Source organism: Cynoglossus semilaevis, chromosome 6 (assembly GCF_000523025.1).
Source record: "Cynoglossus semilaevis isolate Cse_v1.0 chromosome 6, Cse_v1.0, whole genome shotgun sequence".
NCBI classification, from domain to species: Eukaryota; Metazoa; Chordata; class Actinopteri; order Pleuronectiformes; family Cynoglossidae; genus Cynoglossus; species Cynoglossus semilaevis.
Window position 1 is genome coordinate 16,481,110 of NC_024312.1, and position 19,630 is coordinate 16,500,739.

Sequence of the window (19,630 nt, forward strand, 5' to 3'; positions counted from 1 at the left end):
TTTATCTTCAACTATTACTTTTGTCTGACTTAATCCAATCTCCTCAGTCAGATGACGACACCTTCTTAAGGTCTAGTGGTGTTTTTGTTAGATGAGGTGGACTGAGCTCATGAATGAATTGCCAGTTCACTTACATTGGAGTCAAGCAGATCAATGCTGTCCAAGCTCTTGCTCCTGTGAATGCGGCCCTTGATGCGGCGGAGTGATGGCTTGCCCTGACTGGTGCTCGCTGAGGAGGCTGCTGTGATGGAGCCGGCGGTCGGGCTGGGGTGTATCCTGGGGTCAGCGGAGAAAGACGAGAGCAGCGCACGTGAGTACACACAGCATGGTTGTTACACAGCAAGACATACGCAGAAAGACAGAAGAAGAAGAGGAAGAAGAAGAGGAAGAGGAGGAAAGAACACACCATGGCCACTTGGTTTCAAAATGCCACAGTTCACTGCTGCACAAAATGGCATTTAAAGAAATCTATAAGTGGAGTGAAGGTCAGTGAGGACCTGTGGGGAGGCTGGGTCAGCTCAGCCGGTGGTGCTCCTGGGGCTGGAGCAGTCACAGAACAGTTCCTGGAACCCAGTGTGAACCCTGATCTATCAGGCTTTACGTGACAGATTTAATGAGCAACACTGATGGATCCCTGCAGAACACATTAACACCCTCAGCTCCTCTACTGCCTATTCTTTTCACATGTGACTTCCTAAGAGATTTAAAACATGCTGCGTTTGCCACATTATATCTTTAAATTCAAATTGTGAACTGAGTAGACTGGATATGAATTGATTCTCAGTTGTGGACAACTTTTTTTGGAATCCTTATAAGACTAAATAATTTTTGAGGTAATTTTTTTAATATATTTTTTTATGGTCACTTTTGTAATTATATTATATAAATAACAGATCAGAATAATTTATGGTCGATTTCATTTATTGATTATTTATTTTTAAATATGTTATTTTTTACATTTTGGGGTGACTGTTAAATGCTGAAAGATTTGAACTCACTCAGCAGCTGCAGTTTTTCTTCTCACATTAATTAAAGGCATGACTACAGTAATTTCATGTCATCTTTTCTTGACTCAGTTACAGCCGTCTGTCAGGGTTACAGGTGTATCTTTACCATAACCTTAACCCGGCTGTATGATCCTGTGTTAGGTTCTACTGACTGTCCTTTTTGCATGGTTGATTACAGCTGTGGTAAATAATTGACAAAGTCTTAGCAGTTATTCTGAGGTCGTTGGAAAGGTTCATCACGTACATTTATCTTTGTCCTTTACTCTTTGTTTTTTTAGTTTTATTCTGCACTGTGTGAATTTCTTAGAATATGAATAATTCTCACTCCCTTTGAATCCAGTCATTTTTCATAACTGTGTATCACCTCCTCCTGCTTCATGATCCACCGTGGCTTTTCTTCAAGTCCAAACCACTGTAAATTATGTTTTACCAGTGGGTGGAGTTCAAACACACGTTTCTTTAAGGGAAGTAAATCTGAAAGAGGTAGATTTGTTATATTATTGCTTTTTCATAAGAGCACTTAACGGATTAAGTTAAGTGCTTATTAATAATAAGTCTGTTAACGTGGATTATGCTGTTTGGAGCGGACGCCACATTCATCTTTTTTTAGGATGACTTTTGTAATGATTTTGTCAAATAAACAAACAAACACACAAACATTACATAATGACATTCAAACCAAAAAAGAAACAATGTTATGTCAATGTGACATTTGTAAACCCATGACTTTTAATAATTATTTTCCCTAGAGGTAGCAGGTGTTTTTTATATAAAATTTAAATCTATACTTAATACTGTACCATTTATTCTAACATACTTAAAATAAAGTATTTTTTCCAGATATAAGTAATTGGAAGCAGGTTTTTCTTTCTGTGTTACCACATAGGATCTTAATACATGAAAATTCATACTTTGATTCATTGGACATTCTTGACTCGTCTAAACAAAGTCAGATATACCCAGCACAGATACAAGGTGAATGAAGTGTGACTGACACTTTGAACATACATCATGTTCTCCATTCTGTCTCATTCAGAGGGGGTAAAATAAATCCATTGAATTTGTATGTATATAAAAACTCCCCTGCCTCTCATAAATTCAACACTGTTTCATAGTCTGTCATCTGAGCTCATTTCGATGAGGCACAAGGGGCTATTAACGATCCGACTGCCTCATTACAGCCTTACGTGGCGACATAAGTATCCTCATCAGTAGACTGATAAAGCACTGGCCAAGGTTAAAGTTTAAAAAAAACTCAGCATGGATTTGTTAGACGTCACTCATGTAAACTTGTGGAAGTCCTCTCATCCAATTCATAAAAATGATTCATAATAATTGAATATTGTTTGGTTTTCATTGATGTCTTTTGTTTCAAGGGTCATAAAGTAATACAAAGGCATGGTTCACTGACACTGCAGACACCTTTCATATATTTATTTGGTGCATAACAAGAGTCTTTGATCAATTTATAATTGTAATGAAGTAATGAAGGAAATTTAATCATACTGGAGTCAACCACATGAATTAGCATTTTGTTTTAAACATGAAGCCGATCACATAAAAGGAAATAGACACAGTGAATAATGTTGGGCAGAAGCTGAATGTCTGAGAATTTAGAGCTAAAACTTCATAAAATTCAGTTCAAATTTAGCCAAAACACACAGGCTAAAAATAAATAACTATTTTCATTTTCATAAATAAAGTCTAGCTTGAACGATGAAGGTTAATTTTAATATCAAAATATAATCCATGCAGTATGTCATTTTAACAATGTTGAGACAATACTACACTACTACACTGACACCAAACGTAAACAAGAAAATGTGATTATTTAAAAAATTCAAATGAGGAAAACACACCGCTGACCTGCTGATTAGTAAGCAGTGGCTTACAGAAATACATTATGATGATTATATATCATTTCATTTCTTTTATATCATATAGGCCGTCCAATTAATCCCACTGCTTTACAGTAGGAATTGAGGCAAATTAGTTCTATGTGAGCAAACAAAGGATCGGTCGCAGGAAATAATGCACCGCTTAATTTGTTGTTTATAGTCGGAGGATAATGAATTATGGAAGAGCAGCAACATTAGGTCCACAGGAATAATGTGGAATAAGCTCTCAGGCTTTATTGCTCTGTGTTACAGGGTGGGGTAACTTATTCTTGCTGTCCTTTCTCTTTTCCGTCCTCCCCTCCTCTACTTCAGCCCAGTCCTTTCTCTCAGTCACTGCTAATGAGGATTTAGCTAACACAGAATTCAATGAGGAAAAATCCTCTCCACACCATGCGGCTCAGAGACAGTAGATATCCATTAGCGTGCTCAGCACCGGGCCCGGAGGAGCTCCCGAGGTTTGGAGGCTCAGCAGGGAAAATTACGAGAGAATGGAACGAACAAAGACAGGAGGAAAGGGAACATCACATTCCACTTTCTATCTGCATTAATTCAACGGCTGCCTGGAGCAAAATAAGGTGCTTACTGTTTGGAAATGCAAGGCAGAAACATTTTGCACCGTGTGCAGTCGATTACAAGCGACCTCAGGTTGTTCTCATAAACAATACAGCAAACGTGACTAATGAGAAAAGCAGCTTGGACTGTATCACCGGGCCAGTGCAGCCCTTCACGTTCAATTCATCTCTGTGATGTTGATTTTCAAATGGATTCCGGCCAAAACTCTTCAGGCCACAGAGGCAGATTGTAACCCGGTGCCAGCAACAGCGCCGACTCAGATGTAATGTGCGGTGAGTGAATTCACGTGGCCTTCCTGAGGATTTTTTCCCCAGATAAAATATGCAGGTACAATTTGTTTCACTCCAGGATCAGAAACATACATTAAACACTGACATTGAACGTAAACGTCCTCCCTTCTCCTTCTCACGGCTGAAAGAACATTGTGTACCTTCTGGGAGACGCAGAGAATTTGACCACATTTTTAAGTGGACCAGGCTCAGGTGTGGGCTCAGGGTTACTGATTATATATATATATATATATATATATATACAGTTCAAATGCATATTAATTGTATTCTTCTTCAAATAATAATTATTGTATTTTTGTATTTACTCAAAATTATCATCATTATAAACATCCCTCATTCTCATACGCCAGTGTAAAGGATCAAAGTCACCTTTTGGTCGGTAAAAAGAGACAAGAGACACATTCAGTTTTTAACTACGTAAAAGTTGATTTGCACTAAATTAATTCTGAGTGTATACTCTCATATAAAACTAGTAGTAAAAAATGGTATTCTAGCCAACTGCTACATTAGCATTTTTGGCCAACACTTTCATTCTTGTTTCTAACATTTTACTTTTCCATGCTTTTTATATCAGCTTACTTTACGCAATCATTTATGTTTTTGCTAAGTTTTATTTTTAATTTTTAATTGATGTACTAATGTACTTTACTAAACTATCCATTAAATTGTTAGCTCATATGTCGCGTATGCTTAGCTTCGTGGTCGATCTAAAGATCTCTTTTAGGATCTCAGAAGACAAAATAATACCTATTTTTAGGTTTTTAGGTTTTTTAGGTTTTCTTTTTACACAACTAACAGAAAATTGCCACCAATCTCACTTTTAATATCTTCATTTTAGTTAGTTTACGGTTCAGTTCATTTTATGATTAAATCTATATATTTTTGCTTTTATACAAATCTTTTTCTATCGAGTGCACCACCTCGGCCAAAATACATTACTGTGTGTTTTGATGATTTTAAACAATAATTGCTACAACTTTTTGTCTATATACTGCTGCACAGGGGTCTGTTCACAGCTAGGTGACCTGGAGGAAAAACATCACAAAATAAAGAGAAAAACCTGACTTCCCTAATGATCTCATCTCAGCAACAGAACAGAGGATAAAGGAGTTGCTGTTTTTACTTCACATATCATATAATAACTGCATAAAACTGCAGCCTCTTCTATGACACTGTTGAAAAACAAAGAGACATCATGTATTAATAGGTGAGGTACAGTGGTTCTGGTGAGGAGATACAGCTGGGTTAGCTGCTTCTACACTCTACATATTTTTGCAAAGATAAGACAGGTGACGACTGCTGCAGGCTACACTCTCATTAGCATATAGACACCAGGACAGTTTTCATGTCCTCATCTCACTCCCACCACAGGGATAAGTGTGTTTCCTAAAATAACGAGTCCTCCTCCAACACCATTCGTTCATCATAGCGGCAGAGCACAATATAATGTCATTTTTTGTTGTTCTTTTTTTTTGTTTTCTACCAGATGTTAAACACTATTTGTAATAGTTTTCTTTACTCCTTCTCCTTTCTTTGGGGAACTGCTCTGATGCTCACTTTCTGGATGTGTCTGCTCGCTCCTGTTGATGTTGTCTCGGCCATTTATTCAGCACTCTCCATTACAGTGTGATTATGTAGTTCACGGATAAGGTCAAGCAGATGTCTGATGCTATAACAAAGAAAGAACACTGTGCACACACACATTAATCAGTCGCCCGACTCAAATCTTCCCTCTCTGCCTCTGCTTCGCCTGGAGGAGCCATCAAGTCCGATTACTTTGAGCCATAATGGTCGCTGCTTAATCAGCAGGTCAATAGGCAATGTTACACTTCATTCCTCCCATCCTGGCCAGTGCTAACATAACACTTAACAAAGAGAGTCGTCCTGACCAATGTCTGATAGATGCAATAAAACACATGCACAGTAAAAGAAACACAGTCATACTCAGCAACTTCAACAGAGCAGCTCTAAATGAACGGTATCTGTGCTGCAGGCGGCCACTCCATCGGCCTCCTTTCTTTTCTTTCTGGTTTGAAGATAAAAGGTGCAAGTTAAAAATAACAAGAGTGTTACATAAACAAAAAAAAAAAACAAAAACAAAAAAACCCCAGAGCTGTTTGTATGTGTTATCCCTGCAGGCTTACAACAGTGTAAAGTTCATTAAGTCAGGTTAATGCCAATCTTTGGCTGTGTGCAGGGAGGAATGGGGTTTTAAAGACTGCAGGCCAGAGGAACATCTGTTTACCAAGGCTTATCTGAATTTAGAGAGAGAAGCTGCTGTTGCTGTTGACGCAGCTCCATCTTTATCTCCACGGTTTGGAGAAAGGCATGAACCATTGTTACTTAAACAACAGCAAAAAAAGTAAAAAAAAAAAAAGTAAAATTCTGATCCTAATTCCTTTGATTAGGTTGTGTCTTAAGGGGAAGAACATTTTGTGTTTCTCACTCAGTCGAAATGAGGACGAGTGGGAAATTTTAGAAGTGGAAAAAATGTATTGTATTTCGTTTTTACTCTTTGATATCAGGACTTATTATAATGATGATAAATGTTTTATTTTTTTTGTTAACAAATGCTTAAATCTGTAGTCTCAGGTCACCTAACCAGCTGCTGTCTCCCCTGTGGAACTTCCTATAGAACTCTAATTAGGTTCTGTCTGTCTATCCATCATCCAAAGACTGGACAGAATGCAGAAACAGACTGAGTCATCTGTAGACCTCAGAGACTGTCCTGAAGAAGACGGATGTTGCTGTGCTGTTTTGGTCTAAACTGGAATGGCTGACAACAAACAAGTGGAACGTGAATGGATCCTATACAGGAAGTTCTCTTTTTTCCATGTGCTACACACACCTACGTTTCTCACACAATTAAAGACTAAAACAACAGAGAGCAGCTGATTGTACAGTGTTGTGGTGTAAACAAAGACTGGAGTGGCACTTACTCAGATAACATGGTAAATACAGCAGCGCTGCTTCAACATCATACTGACCATAATCATCACCATTTCCATGAGAAACAGACAAAGGCCCAATGACGGACATGCTGCTTGGACGCTCGACAAGAGAGGTCCCCAAAATAACATTTAAATTGTATTGACAATTGCTAAAAAAACACTTTCACACTGTTCTCTCAGTTTGTCCCGGTCTCCTGATACATCCCTCAAATTAAAGCAGACAAAAATAAAATAAATAAAATAAAGAGCTACACCTACAGTTGTTGTCAGCTGATTTGTTAGCGTTAATAACTTGTTTACATCTCACTTTTATTGTTGTATTGTCATACTTCACCCCATCTCTACCGCTGCTCCATGAAAATATTACCTCACGCCTGCTTCGAGGACGAACGACACAACTGAACAGCAGAGAAAAACCACACGACACTTCTACACCGATCTGTCAAAGACTAAAAACCGCCGTCGACTGTTTACCCGACGACAGACCAGTGTGTTGACTGTTACTTTAAGCTCCACTGGTGAATATGGGCAGCATTCATTGACATGCAGTGTTAATGAGGATATAGCTGTATTGATCTCATAGGTCACTTTAATCAACTTATCAATATCATTTGAAAACAAGGTTAAACCAACTTTTCCTGGCAGAGAGTGACAATGATAGTAAACACAGGCTGGTTTATACTCCTACAGCCTTGTGTACTTCTCAGTATTAGAGTTTTTATTTTATTCCAGAGAGAACCTAACGTTCTCATTTCTTTCCTGTTGAACTGTCCGTGCCATTCAAAGTAGTGTTAAAGTAAAATGTCAATTTGATATACTGTATATTATATCACATCCAATGGAAAATGATTTGCTGTGAAATTAAGGATTTTTTTTTTTTTTTGATGAGTAAAGGGAAATCTGGACATCTGTAACCCAACAACAACGTGCTGCTACACAGTGGTCGGAAATCACTCCTTCAATGGAACACAAGCGCAGAGATAAACCCCTGCCTGTGACCATTAGCTGACCTTTACTGAGGACAGCCACCACACTGACGATGGTGATCGAGTTTCACTTCAGTTGAACTGATGTGACAAGTGAGCTGAAGAGCAAAGGTTCCACACAAACAGCACGCGGTTGCATTTCATCGAACATGAAACACCTTAAATATTAACCTGCATTTCTTACAAAATATCTCTCTGTCATTATTAAAATTATTTTACCAATGATTTTACCAAACATTTTGTATCAATACTGTACACATTTAAAGCCAGTAAAGGTAAAAATTATATTAGTTCTTAATTAAATCATCAATTAACAGTTTGGTGTTTAAATAATTTGTATCTGAACTTAAAAGTTTTTGTAATTGTCATCGGAGTTAGAGGAAGTTTTACAGTAAATAATCCACAGTAAGAATGTGATCTTTTCAGTTTGTGTGAAATATATATGAAATTAAGACAAGATGGTATACTGTTGTACTTGGGGAAAACTTAACCTCGCTCACACACACACACAAACACACACATAAATTGTAGCTGCAGCAGCAATCTGCTTACGACAAGAAAAAATAATTAAAAGGAAAGTGTCTTAAAGTCAACAGAATGAGCAGGGCCCCAGGAGGAGCCCAGGTGAACGCTGGGTTCTACTGAGTATACACTCTGGGCAGCCGTCACACGGTGATGAGGACGCACAACAGATGGACAGACGAGACACAAAACACACACACACACACACATGCTGACAGTTGTGTATGAGCAGGGAATGTTTGAAGGAGAAACCAGGCCGTTTTCAGGGCACAGAATCGTCGTTCAAGGTCAGCAAGTTAAAAAAAAACAGGAGGAAGTTTTGGGTCATCGTAGACTCAGTTGTCAAAACCAACGTGAGCGGAGCATGACTCACACAAACTTAATCTACGGACGAAGAGTCTTAGGCAATTACATCTTATATAAAGCAGCGTATGTTTCTTATAGAACAGCAACATATGCTAGTATTTCTACAGACAACCTCACCAATGTCATGTTGCATTGCACTGTTAGTTATACTTTAAAGATTGGGGAAATGAGTTATTGTTTGAAAATTAGATTGGCTCTGTGAGAATGAGGCCAACGTTGGACAACTGTGTCTACGACCAACCAAATACTGTCCTCTGTCCTACAGGCGTATCAGTTGACCTCAAACAACAGCCCAGTGTGTTTGAAACTGGCCCGCGTTCTTCCTCTTTAATGGACATGGCTGTATGAGATGTGTGGAGATGCAGCACAGGAAATAAAAACAGGAGAGGACCATGTTTCATGCTTTACACTTTATTCAATATTTCACAACAGCAGTGGCGATGGGGGTGAGGGTGAGGAGGGTGAGGAGAAGGATGATGTTTACAACATGGTTAAGGCTTGATGATGACATCTCCAGTGAGAGCAGCGGTGCAGAGTGCAGTGCAGGCCTTACGGTACAGTCAAGCACATGAAGTTGAAAAGAAAAGAAAAAAAAACACAGGATGGTGGCGCTGTGACATCATAATAACGATGAAATATTCAACTTTACAAAGTGATGAAGAGGAAGGACACCACAGCACACTCTACCCCTGGTGTGACAGCAGGTATGGACCACTGTGGGGTCTGTGGTGGTGGGAACATGGTGCAGACTGGCTGCAGTGGCTCAGTTGAATGTAGTGTCAGCTTGGAGAGTGAGTGGATGAAACCCTGCGTGGATCCGTGGATTATTTGATGAAATACAGGAGGCAGCAGCTCGACTCTTACTCTTTACTCCTTTTTCCCCGCTCTCCCAACCTACATCACATCAGCATCAGCACCACCATCATCATCCTCATGACCAAGATTCATACTCACCACATTCGCTTCCTGGGTGGAAGACAGTGTTCTTTGTTGACGGCGGCCACCCCCAGAGCCAGCTGCATAACAGTAATGTATTTCTGGTAATTCACCATGGTACAGTCCACTTTTACTAAAAATCCAACCCAAAAAAAGCACAGCTGATCATGTAGTTCTCTATTCCCTGGCATCCGCCTCCGCTGCGTCTTCCATGCTTAGCATCACAGCGCCATTTCCAGCGCTGAAGGACTGACGGTGAAAACACTCCCCGAGGAGCAGGAGAGGTGTCGAACCGCTGCCACCCATGTCTGCAATCACACTCTGACCGTCTTCTACCGTCCGCGCACTGATCGCTGATCCATTCGATTGGTACGTGTTGTTTGTTAACGGTCAGGATGTGGACATGTCTCCTTCCCTTCTCCTGCCTCCTCCCTCCTGCCGAGGGCTGGAAACAGTGTTGAAAACGCTGCAGCGTCCAGGCGTCCGTGTGTGTGTGAGGTAGAGGAGAGAGTGTGCGTGTGTTGTACAGTCAGAAGAGGGAGCCTGGGTTGGCGGGAGAGATGGAGGCTTTGAGTGGTGGGTGGGAGAGACAGAGAGAGGGAGGGAGGGAGGGGGGGAGGGAGGGACGGAGGGAGGGAGGGAGGAAAGGGTAGGATGCTCAGCTCAGCGGCATCGCTTAAAGCCTCCGTTACTCGGCAGTTAGGGGCTACCGAGTTACCGAATATTCTCCGGAAATAGTCATCAATAGCAGTGGTGTAACTGGAACAAGACTCAGTGCCAAAAACACAGCTGATGAAGCCAGATTCCAGAAAAGTTGATGCACTTTGTAAAAAAAAACAGAAGCAATAAAAACTCCAATCTGTAAAGAATAGTTCTCTGGTGTCCATTTATTTGGAAATCGATGTCAGGAGCGCGCTCCAAAAGGTTTAGGTGAACAGGAAGATCCAGCAGGACCAAGTCAGGAGGTTTTAATTCTTTTTTCTTTTCATTTCTTCTTTTATTCTTAAATGATCATTTGAATGTCATGTTTGACAGTGCCACTCAACAGGAACCTGGTTTCAGGCAAAGTGTAAGAACATCCTGTTTCACAAGTCATGACCTTGACCTCTGCAGTTCACAGATGCCTGGATACTGTTCAATCCCTGTTAAAAGGAACAGAACCGAAGGTTCTCTGACAGACGTTGTTAGGCTCAGATGTCCAGATGACAGGTTGTTCTTGACTGAACATCATTCAGAGAACTCTTTCTGTGCAGTACCAGTGTGTGACTGAACCAGGATTCAAACCTGTCACCATGTTGCTCAGAGGTGGATTCTCTCTGGCCATTGTAACAACTGTTGTCGGCGTATTATTTAAATTTGACATTCATACTGTACTGGCTCAGAGTGGTGGCGTCACTCAGGTTCAGCTGGGGGCAGCAGAGAGAGTCACTGTGACCTTCCACTGCTGCTCTGCTACTGTATACAGTGAAACACAGCCAGAGATACACACACACACACACACACACACACACTGAGCAGAATTAACATGATGTGGTGTTTTGATATTTTTACTTGTTCTTTGTCAGTTATATTTATCTGTTTATCAGTAGTAAACTGTATAAAAGACAGTATGTTCTTCTAAATATTCATATTTTAAATTCTAAAATTCTAAAAACAAATTATAACTCAATTTTAATAGTGAACTAAGTAATATTTCAAACACTTGTGACCTCTGACTGCACATACGTCTCACTTCTGTTTTGTTACAGTTCACATAGAAATATGAACAGGAGTTTGTTTTTATTTTACCTTTAAATGAACAAATACCTCACCAGATCGTAGCCCTAAATTGGTTTTCCTCACCGTGACCCTGTGACCTGTCCAGCGTGTAGCTCTGCCTTTCCCCTCATCTCACCTAGAACTGGATTAGACTACGGCCTATAACAGGATTAAGGTGTGGAAGTCGGAGTTTATTCAAGAGCTTCAGCAGCCACTGCTGTAACACAGGAGTGTTGGTGTTCTTCAACAGTTAATGTTAGGCTCAGCCTTTACTTCATCCTGTCATATTTAGGTCAGACATGGAGGCTTGACCTTTTGTTTGTAGGTTACACTGTGACCTGGTGTTCAGTGAAGTCACCCACGTTTGATACAGAGCAGTCGCCTGGCACCAGCAGCACACATTAAAGCTGCGGTTGTTCTTCAGTCATGGAGTGACACAGAGGTGCCAGGCTAAGCTCCAGAGTAAGTCGATTAGTCTGGACTTTACAGTCTCAGTGCTGAGGATCTCCATCTCACCTGAGCAAAGAAGACTTTTTCTCACTCTCTCTGGTTCAACGGACTTAAGTCGTGTCTGAGCCAATAGACGTTAGACGTTTGTACTATGGGCTGATTAGAAATTTTAAAAATTCAGAGACACGTTTTAGAAATAAATGTGTTAGAATAGTATTGGATGTCCACCGTAAAGACAAAGTGATGGTGTGTAGTTATATTACATATGTTGGTTAAAAGGTATTCAGTATTACAGTATGTTGTTAAAATCACTGACAGTGCCTGCATTACATGTGAAACAAGTATAATAAAATCTGTGATATTTGATCTAGTTTCATTGTACTTTTCACTTTTACTAAGTGTAACCTACAAACGACCAGAAGAAGTAATACCTGTCACGAGTTGGAGTTTTATTTTGAAAGGTTCCAAGAATGACATGGAGACCTGTCCCAACTGTATGTTGAGGTGTTTTTAGTTGTGACAGAGTGAAACTGTCTGTTCATTCTCGATTGCATCACTGGCTGTGATGTCACTGCTGCCTTGGAGTCTCTGAAAGAGCCTTTCAGGAGGAGCTGTTCTCCAGCAGAGCTGGGAACAGCTGACTGTGTCACCTCCCACTGACTCAGGTGTCACTCATATGTCACCCTGTGGATCATCAGGCACCGTGGGACATGTGAGGCACCGCGGTCATTAGAGCATGGAAAAATAGTCACTGATATTCACACACGTCACACACGACTCAACCTCTCCCCGTTCCATCTTTACCTCGCACCTGTGTCACACACACACACACACACACACCTTCAGAGGACGTTTGCATGAGGCCCAGTAGGACCGTGAGGTTGGGGAAGCTCAGAGGCGACACTGGGTCAGTGGCTGTGCTGCAGTGTGAGACTCACTGCATCTCCATACACACTCCACTGCAGCACTTTGATTCCATGTTGGCACCTCCTCTCCCCGTACTGTAGCGGCTCAGAGCACCGTGGCCCATCATTACCCTTCTCACATGAGGACCCACTGCTGACATCCCAGATTGTACATCAGCACACTTACACTGATACACACACACACACACAGAGAGAGAGAGAGACCGGAACTAGTTTGCACTAATAACACACTGAAGTCCCTTTTCTCCCAGAAACAAATAGGACAGGCAGAGCTGCCCTTCTTTCTTGTGTCCTTAGACTCTCTTGTCCACTTTATTCACGATCGCAGAATCAGAGCTGGTTTGTGGGACTGAGAGGCCGCTCCCAGAGGAGCCAGACCTGGACCGCAGCCCTGAGAACCACTGCCGCTGTAACGCAGTGATTTATTACTTTTGCAGCAAACAAAGAGGAGAAGTTCACAGAGAAAGTCCTCCTCACATGAAGGCACTGCACCAAGAAGATCAGGAGGAACGAAACACGCACACACGCACACGTACGCACACCTCAGTGCTGTCGCAGTGCTTTCTCCCTACGTGTTGTGAGGTGAGTCATCAGGCGTAACCTCGCAGCTCCAGCTAATCTCTCCTCATCTCCTCCTCCTTCTCCACCTCCCCCAACCTGCCAGCGTCTAATTTTCTCCACGTATGGATGAAGGTACAGTGACTTACATCATCCCAGCGGCCGCATGAACGCAGCACGTAAAAGCCTCCGAGGCAAACATATGGCTCGCCCTCCCTGGTGAATCACACTCACACACTTCCTGAATCAAGTGACACATGTGTCCAAGTGACTTTATTGAAACTATTATCTCTTTTTATTCCCAGTGAGTATCACTAACATGTTGTAATGTTCCATATTTACACGTTTGTGCTGCTGTATTTTTAACACTATCCATTACAGAATCATAGCATGATTTTCAGTGGTGTTAAATTACAGTACTTAAGGACCCAGCGTTACTTTTAATTTGGTCAAAATATTTGACTAGTGTTCATTATAAAGACTGGGATTTTTTTTCTGTATCTTTTTAATCTCTTGGTGGCAGCTGTTTCCTTTTCCACGTTTACAATTTTATAAAAATCCCTATCTTATTATATAAGACGACTTTATAGCACAACTGTCAGAAATAAAAAATGAATTCAACAAGTTTAGATGTGGTAAAAGGCAAATTCTAAAAAAGTCCAAAGGTTTTCAGACAAATCTGTCTTTAAGACCAGGTACTAAAAGTAACTTCATAATATATTTGTGCCCAATACTTCAAATACTACTACACTTAGAGGAGCTGTAGAATAACTGCTGTTCTAAATCAACCGCAGGAGGATTTGGTAAAAATGAAATATATAACAATATTCAATCATCAAAGGCGTTTACAATCTAAAGCTGGTGTGACTGGAGATAACAAATGATTTGATCACACTGTATGTAACGATCAGTGTTGATAACCTCAAGGTTTTAGGCCTCATTCACTGTTGTGAAACAGGTTTTAGCTTTAACAGATCCTCCACAGCCCAGAGGAGTGAACGAGCTCCTGATTATCTTTCCACTCTGACGGACCAACCCTCAGTAAAGGAGTGACTCACTGTGCAGATGCAGTAATAGTATGACTCCTAACCACATCATATAGACTTCTGGTTGTTCTCATGGGTTTGTTTGACTTGATCATTGATTTTGTGCTATTTCTGTCAGACTAATGAGTTAACATGCATTCCAGTCTGCTGTTTTTAGCCAGACTAACTCAATAATCAGTCAGCGTCAGTTCCTGCACGCATGTAACGCACGGCCCCGCCTGGAATGTGATTAAATGCTACGTGTTCCATCTCATCCAGCAGGACACTGTCCAGGCGTGGACACAAGAAGCCAAAGTAATAAACTCAGCGTCTGCTTGGACCTGCACGGCCGACAGTCAATCTGCTCTGCTGCTGCGGGTCGGAGAAAATGTGCAGAGCAGCAGGACGGACGCACACGTGAGGCCGTGCAAAGACACCGTAAACGAAGGGGAAGATGTTCCCCAGGTTGTTTCCACATTTATAACAAGGAGGACTGCAGACACGCTTCACTCTGTCACGTGGGGACTCACGCTGGTGCACAAACTCCAGCCCAGCCAAGCATCCACGACTCCAGGCACTTTCTGTCCCATTTATTCACAGAGTCCATAAACAAAAGATTATCTCCGTTTAATCTACATCCACACAGACAGCTTTGTCCGAGTCTGACACTGGGCTGGATTATCAGGCTCAGAATCAGACAGACTAAAGGACTAAGGCAAAAAAAAAAAAAAAAAAAAAGCTCTCTCTCATATCAGCTGATTGTCTGCATGAGACAAAAATCAGAAGGCAGTGAGTGTGATCACATCTGACTGAAGTCATGTGAGGTGTTGGTTTCCATTATCTAAATGACATGGCCTGTGTCAGTTGCTGTGTGCCGCTCCACTGTGGTGTGGTGCAGGTCGTTGCTGTCGGCCTGTCTGTATCTGTGTGATGTGTGTAATCGCCCAGAGCCGGACCACTGACACTGGACCACTGACACTGGACCACTGACACTGTTGGTCTTCATGCTGACTGAGCTGTCACACCTTGACACCAAGCGCTCCTCAACTGTCAGGGGAAAACATCGGCTCAAATGTTCTGTCAGAGCAGGCGTCAAATCCAAATCGTCCCCAGACGGACACTTCACCACAGAGTGCCCCCCTCCCCGCCCCGCAGAGCGGGTGATCTCCTGGGACACGCTGCCACCGTGGCGTGTTGACGACACACTGGTTCACTTTCATAAGGTTGAGTGACTCCTTCATTTCATTTATACACACACGTGCTGATGTTACTGAGCAGCGAGAACCTTTTTTTTCCAGTGTCCATAACGTCATCATGTTACAGATATGACTGGACTGGACCGAGGAGACACTTGACAAAGTAGGACTGGTGGTCAGTTGTGACCTAGGACACATTTCACTGTTTATGGTGCCTGAACTGCATGTGTCAAACAGGATTAAATGTTGTTACGTTATGAAAAGAACAATTTACTTCTAAGTAAAAAAAAACAAATCTAAATATGACAGGATATTGGTCAGATTGGTGAGATTCCATGAGCTACATTATTGATGGAACTGATGCAGAAGAAGACGCTGTGAGAGTGATGTGACCGTGAAGAAGTCACGGATGATGGAGCACCAAACACACGTGGAAACAGATGCAGCTCAACAACCATCTGGAGACTGTGACTGTACGTTAACTATCTCTGACGGTCAGAGTCTGGAAGCCTCTGCACACGTGACGGCTCTGTACATACAGTATGTATAGTGTGGTGTGTTATTGTTCCAACCATCTGCATGATTCCTAATGAGATTACATAACGACTAATAAGAGACAGAAGACTGACTTCAGAAGTTGAAACAACTGATATGGAGAAAAAATTGCCATAATCTACACGTGTAGAATCTTATGTCCTCTGATCTGTGTACCACGCAGTGATACCAGCTGCCTCTGAACAACACGTTGGAGATCTACAAGGAGCCCATATGGAACCTGCGGACAATTCCATATGGGTCCCACTTTTCACACGCACAGATGCCGTCAACAAATGCTGACTTCAGAACCACCACATCCAACTTTAAATAATACAGCGTGCACGTTATGTAACCCAGCCTACTGGCCGTAACAGGAAGTGCCTCTCACCTTGAGTCAAAAACAGGGTCAGTGTACACGGGGGGGCAGCACAGAGGTTGGCCTCCAGGACTGTTTGGTGGAACCAGGAGGTTTCTGTCCCTCCCACACACTGGTGCTCCATCTGTAGGAACAGACAAATATATAAAGACATTTTGAAGCTTCTGTTTTTTTTTTTACTTCATTCTTGTGGCTCAAACACCAACGTAAGGATTCACTCTGGCTGAACAGTGGCATAATATTTACTACAGTATTTTAGAACTCCAAGACGTTTCACAAAACAGTGTCCAGTGTCGTTCCAGTTTTGGAGGTGTACGGCTTCATGGAGCAGTTATATTGTCCCTACAGCCAACACACAATGATCCACAGACGTGTCTGTACTCAGAGTCTGTTGTCTGTAGTGTCCAATTTACCTAATCTGCCAGACTCGGACTGTGACAGGAAGTCAGAGAAAACTCCTGCACCCACGGAGAGAACGTACAAATTCAACTGATGACCTCCGTACTGTAAGGCAAGAGCACTAACCGCCCTACCACCCTATGATTCACCTTAGAGAAAATTCTCAAAACCAGCAAAATCGACTCAAGGACCAGAACAGATAACACCACCTGCAGGGCAATGATAGAACTGACAGCTGACACACATCGATAATTGTTGCATTGTTTTGGTTTAAGCTAATCATTTGCTTCAGTGCATCACAGACAATGCTGTCCAGACTGCGGCCACATACAGGCCATATGTTGTCAGCGGCCAGTTAAGAGCACCAGAGGCTCAGTAATCCACTCAGCCGGCCAGACTTAAGAGGCTATTTCTGCTGGCACTTAGTCTGGAGCTCCACAGTGGAGTTTTTTGTGATGTGTTTTTAAATATTTTCAAAAATTTCAAGCTGTTAAAGATCAGTATTCTACTCTACTCTCCGTGACCTCGGTGTCAGGTTGACCACAGATCTTGTGTCCAGCTCCTACCTTCTCCATCCAGCAGAAAGCAGGTTAGCAGGTGGGGACACACTTCCTCCAGGACGGAGCAGAATGAGCAGAACGCAGTGGGCCCTTTCAAAGACAGGTGGTCCAGGAATATCTCTGTCCTTTTTTCACTGGTCTCATGTCCAAGTATTTCTTTGTACTCCCCAAGAGAGAACACCTTCTCATACACCAGGTAAGGCAGCACGGTGTTGACGTCCAGCTCACTCAGGATCTTCTCTCGGTGCTGTTTGAGGATCTTGGCTGTCCATCTTCTCTTCCGTCTGGTGCATGGCCTCCTGCCAGACCTCTGCTGCTGCTGCTGCTGCTGCTGCTGCTGCTGCTGCTGCTGCTGCCTCCTCTGCTTCTTCACAAACCACTTCTTGCTGCCACTGCCAAACATTTTCAGGTAACCTACCTTAACATCAACCACGGCTTTGTCCACACAGTTCTCAAAGGAGAGGAGGTGCATGTTTCGTCCCAGTGTGTTGACCATGCCAGAGAGTTCCTCAAGCTCAGCTTTGTTATTGTCTGAGTCGGTCATCTGGGGCAGGAAGAGACAATCTGGACAGAAGCTGATTTCTTGCGGGGTATTTAACGTCACTAAGAAGATTACTAGATAGTTAAGTAGACAAACTGACAAATGCTCATCACAGCATCCATGTTTCAATACATTTAAAAAAAATGTTATTTTTCAGAAAAGTTAATAAAAAATATTTTAATTAAATTCAAACTATATTTATATTTCACCAATATTACAGTACTTTAGAGCAGTACAGCAGCAGTACACACCTTCACTGTGTGATGAGATTAGCTTATTAATTATCCATAGTTGGTGATTAGCATGCCTGCCTTGGACGCAGACAGCAGAGAGTCCTGGGTTCAATTCCCAGAGGAACAACATGCCTGATAATGGTAATCCTCCTCTGTAAGTCACTTTGGATAAAGGCATGGATGTAATGAAAATATTCAGGAACCCACACACACAAACACGAGCACACTGACACCAGGTTCAGGGGCAGGACAAACACAAGAGAGGAACAGGGAGCAGGCCGTGGTGAGACGAGTCAGACTAATGACCAGAACACAGGTGAGTGTGATCAACAGGTTGACACCAGAGCCACTTTCAGATCCACCAATAAAGGATATGAAAGCCAGCTTCTGTAGGTCGGATCAGAACATGAAGGTTCTACTTGTTCCTCATAAACTCCAAACTAACAGATCACCTATCATAGCTTTTATTTCATTTTTACAAGGTCTACCAATGTTTGGACAGAGGGATCTGCAGTCGTGCAGAGAGATGAATACCCCTGTGTACTCAGCCTGTCCTATAATTGCTGTGAACTGCCTTTAATTAAAAGAAATCTCAGTCTCTTTTTTTTCCTTCCAGTTCCTTCGGGGCAGAAGATCCACAGTTATTTTTAGGTGAAATGCTGACGAGTTAACATTATCATCAGGGAGTTACCATGGAAGTGTGTGAAGTTCAAATTCATCCAGACATTGTGGAAAACTATAACCCTGTTATGCATGAACGTGTACGTTGTTCCTTCTGTAGTTCAGACTTTCTGCTCTTTCACCTGTTTGTTTCTTTTCAATGTCAAATGTGATTAAACTTTAAAAACATACCACCAACAGCTTTAACCTGTAGAACTACAATGTCAGGAGTGCATTCAAGAGAGACATTAGCATTCAAATGGACCAAGGGCAACAAGGGGATCTTAATGTATCACACTGGAGGTCCATTACAGTCTATCATTATACTCTATTACAAAGGAGCGTGACCTTGAACCACAGCTGAACCAGCTGCTGTGTGTGAAGAGATGGAGGACAGAGAGAGTGAGGGAATTACAAGTATAAACATTACATACATGACAATATCATATTATTATTATTTATATTTTTTATAGTTAACAAACATTTAAATTATGACCTAAACTGAATTAAAAAACCCGATTTTTCCAGAATTCTCTATCTTTTTTTATTGGTGTGGTTTTTACAATTCAATTGTTATTATTCTATTATTTTTAGCATTTTAGTTTTATTATTACTGGGTGTTATTGTTCATTCAGTTGATGGCCCCCTGGATGGACTGGCAAAATGTCCATGGTGTGCCCTAGCATTGCCTGTCGACATGTGGTACATAAAATGAAATAATGCTACTATAATAATAATGATAATAATAATAGTAAATATTATTATCATTATCATTTTTATTAAATGTACACCACACCCTAGTACATTAAAGATAAATGAAGGGAAGAGAAGTGAAGACCTCCTCCATTATCGGTGAGAGAGAACAAAGTGAGCTGTGAAGGA

The 19,630-nt window shown here is 41.7% G+C and overlaps 1 protein-coding gene across 8 annotated transcripts in view; it reads right to left on the reverse strand.

The window, feature by feature from the left end:
* Window positions 1–10,054, reverse strand: part of tjp1b (tight junction protein 1b) — a 47,514-nt gene extending 37,460 nt beyond the window's left edge. For all 8 annotated transcript variants that reach the window (XM_017032911.2, XM_017032906.2, XM_017032910.2 and 5 more), the window contains exons 1-2: window positions 9,548–10,054; window positions 135–276 (exon numbers count right to left, since the gene is read on the reverse strand). In XM_017032911.2, coding sequence (XP_016888400.1) covers window positions 135–276; window positions 9,548–9,720 — 315 coding nt within the window. In that variant the 5' untranslated portion in view covers window positions 9,721–10,054. The remainder of the gene's footprint in view (window positions 1–134; window positions 277–9,547) is intronic.
* Between the last annotated feature and the right edge of the window lie 9,576 nt (window positions 10,055–19,630).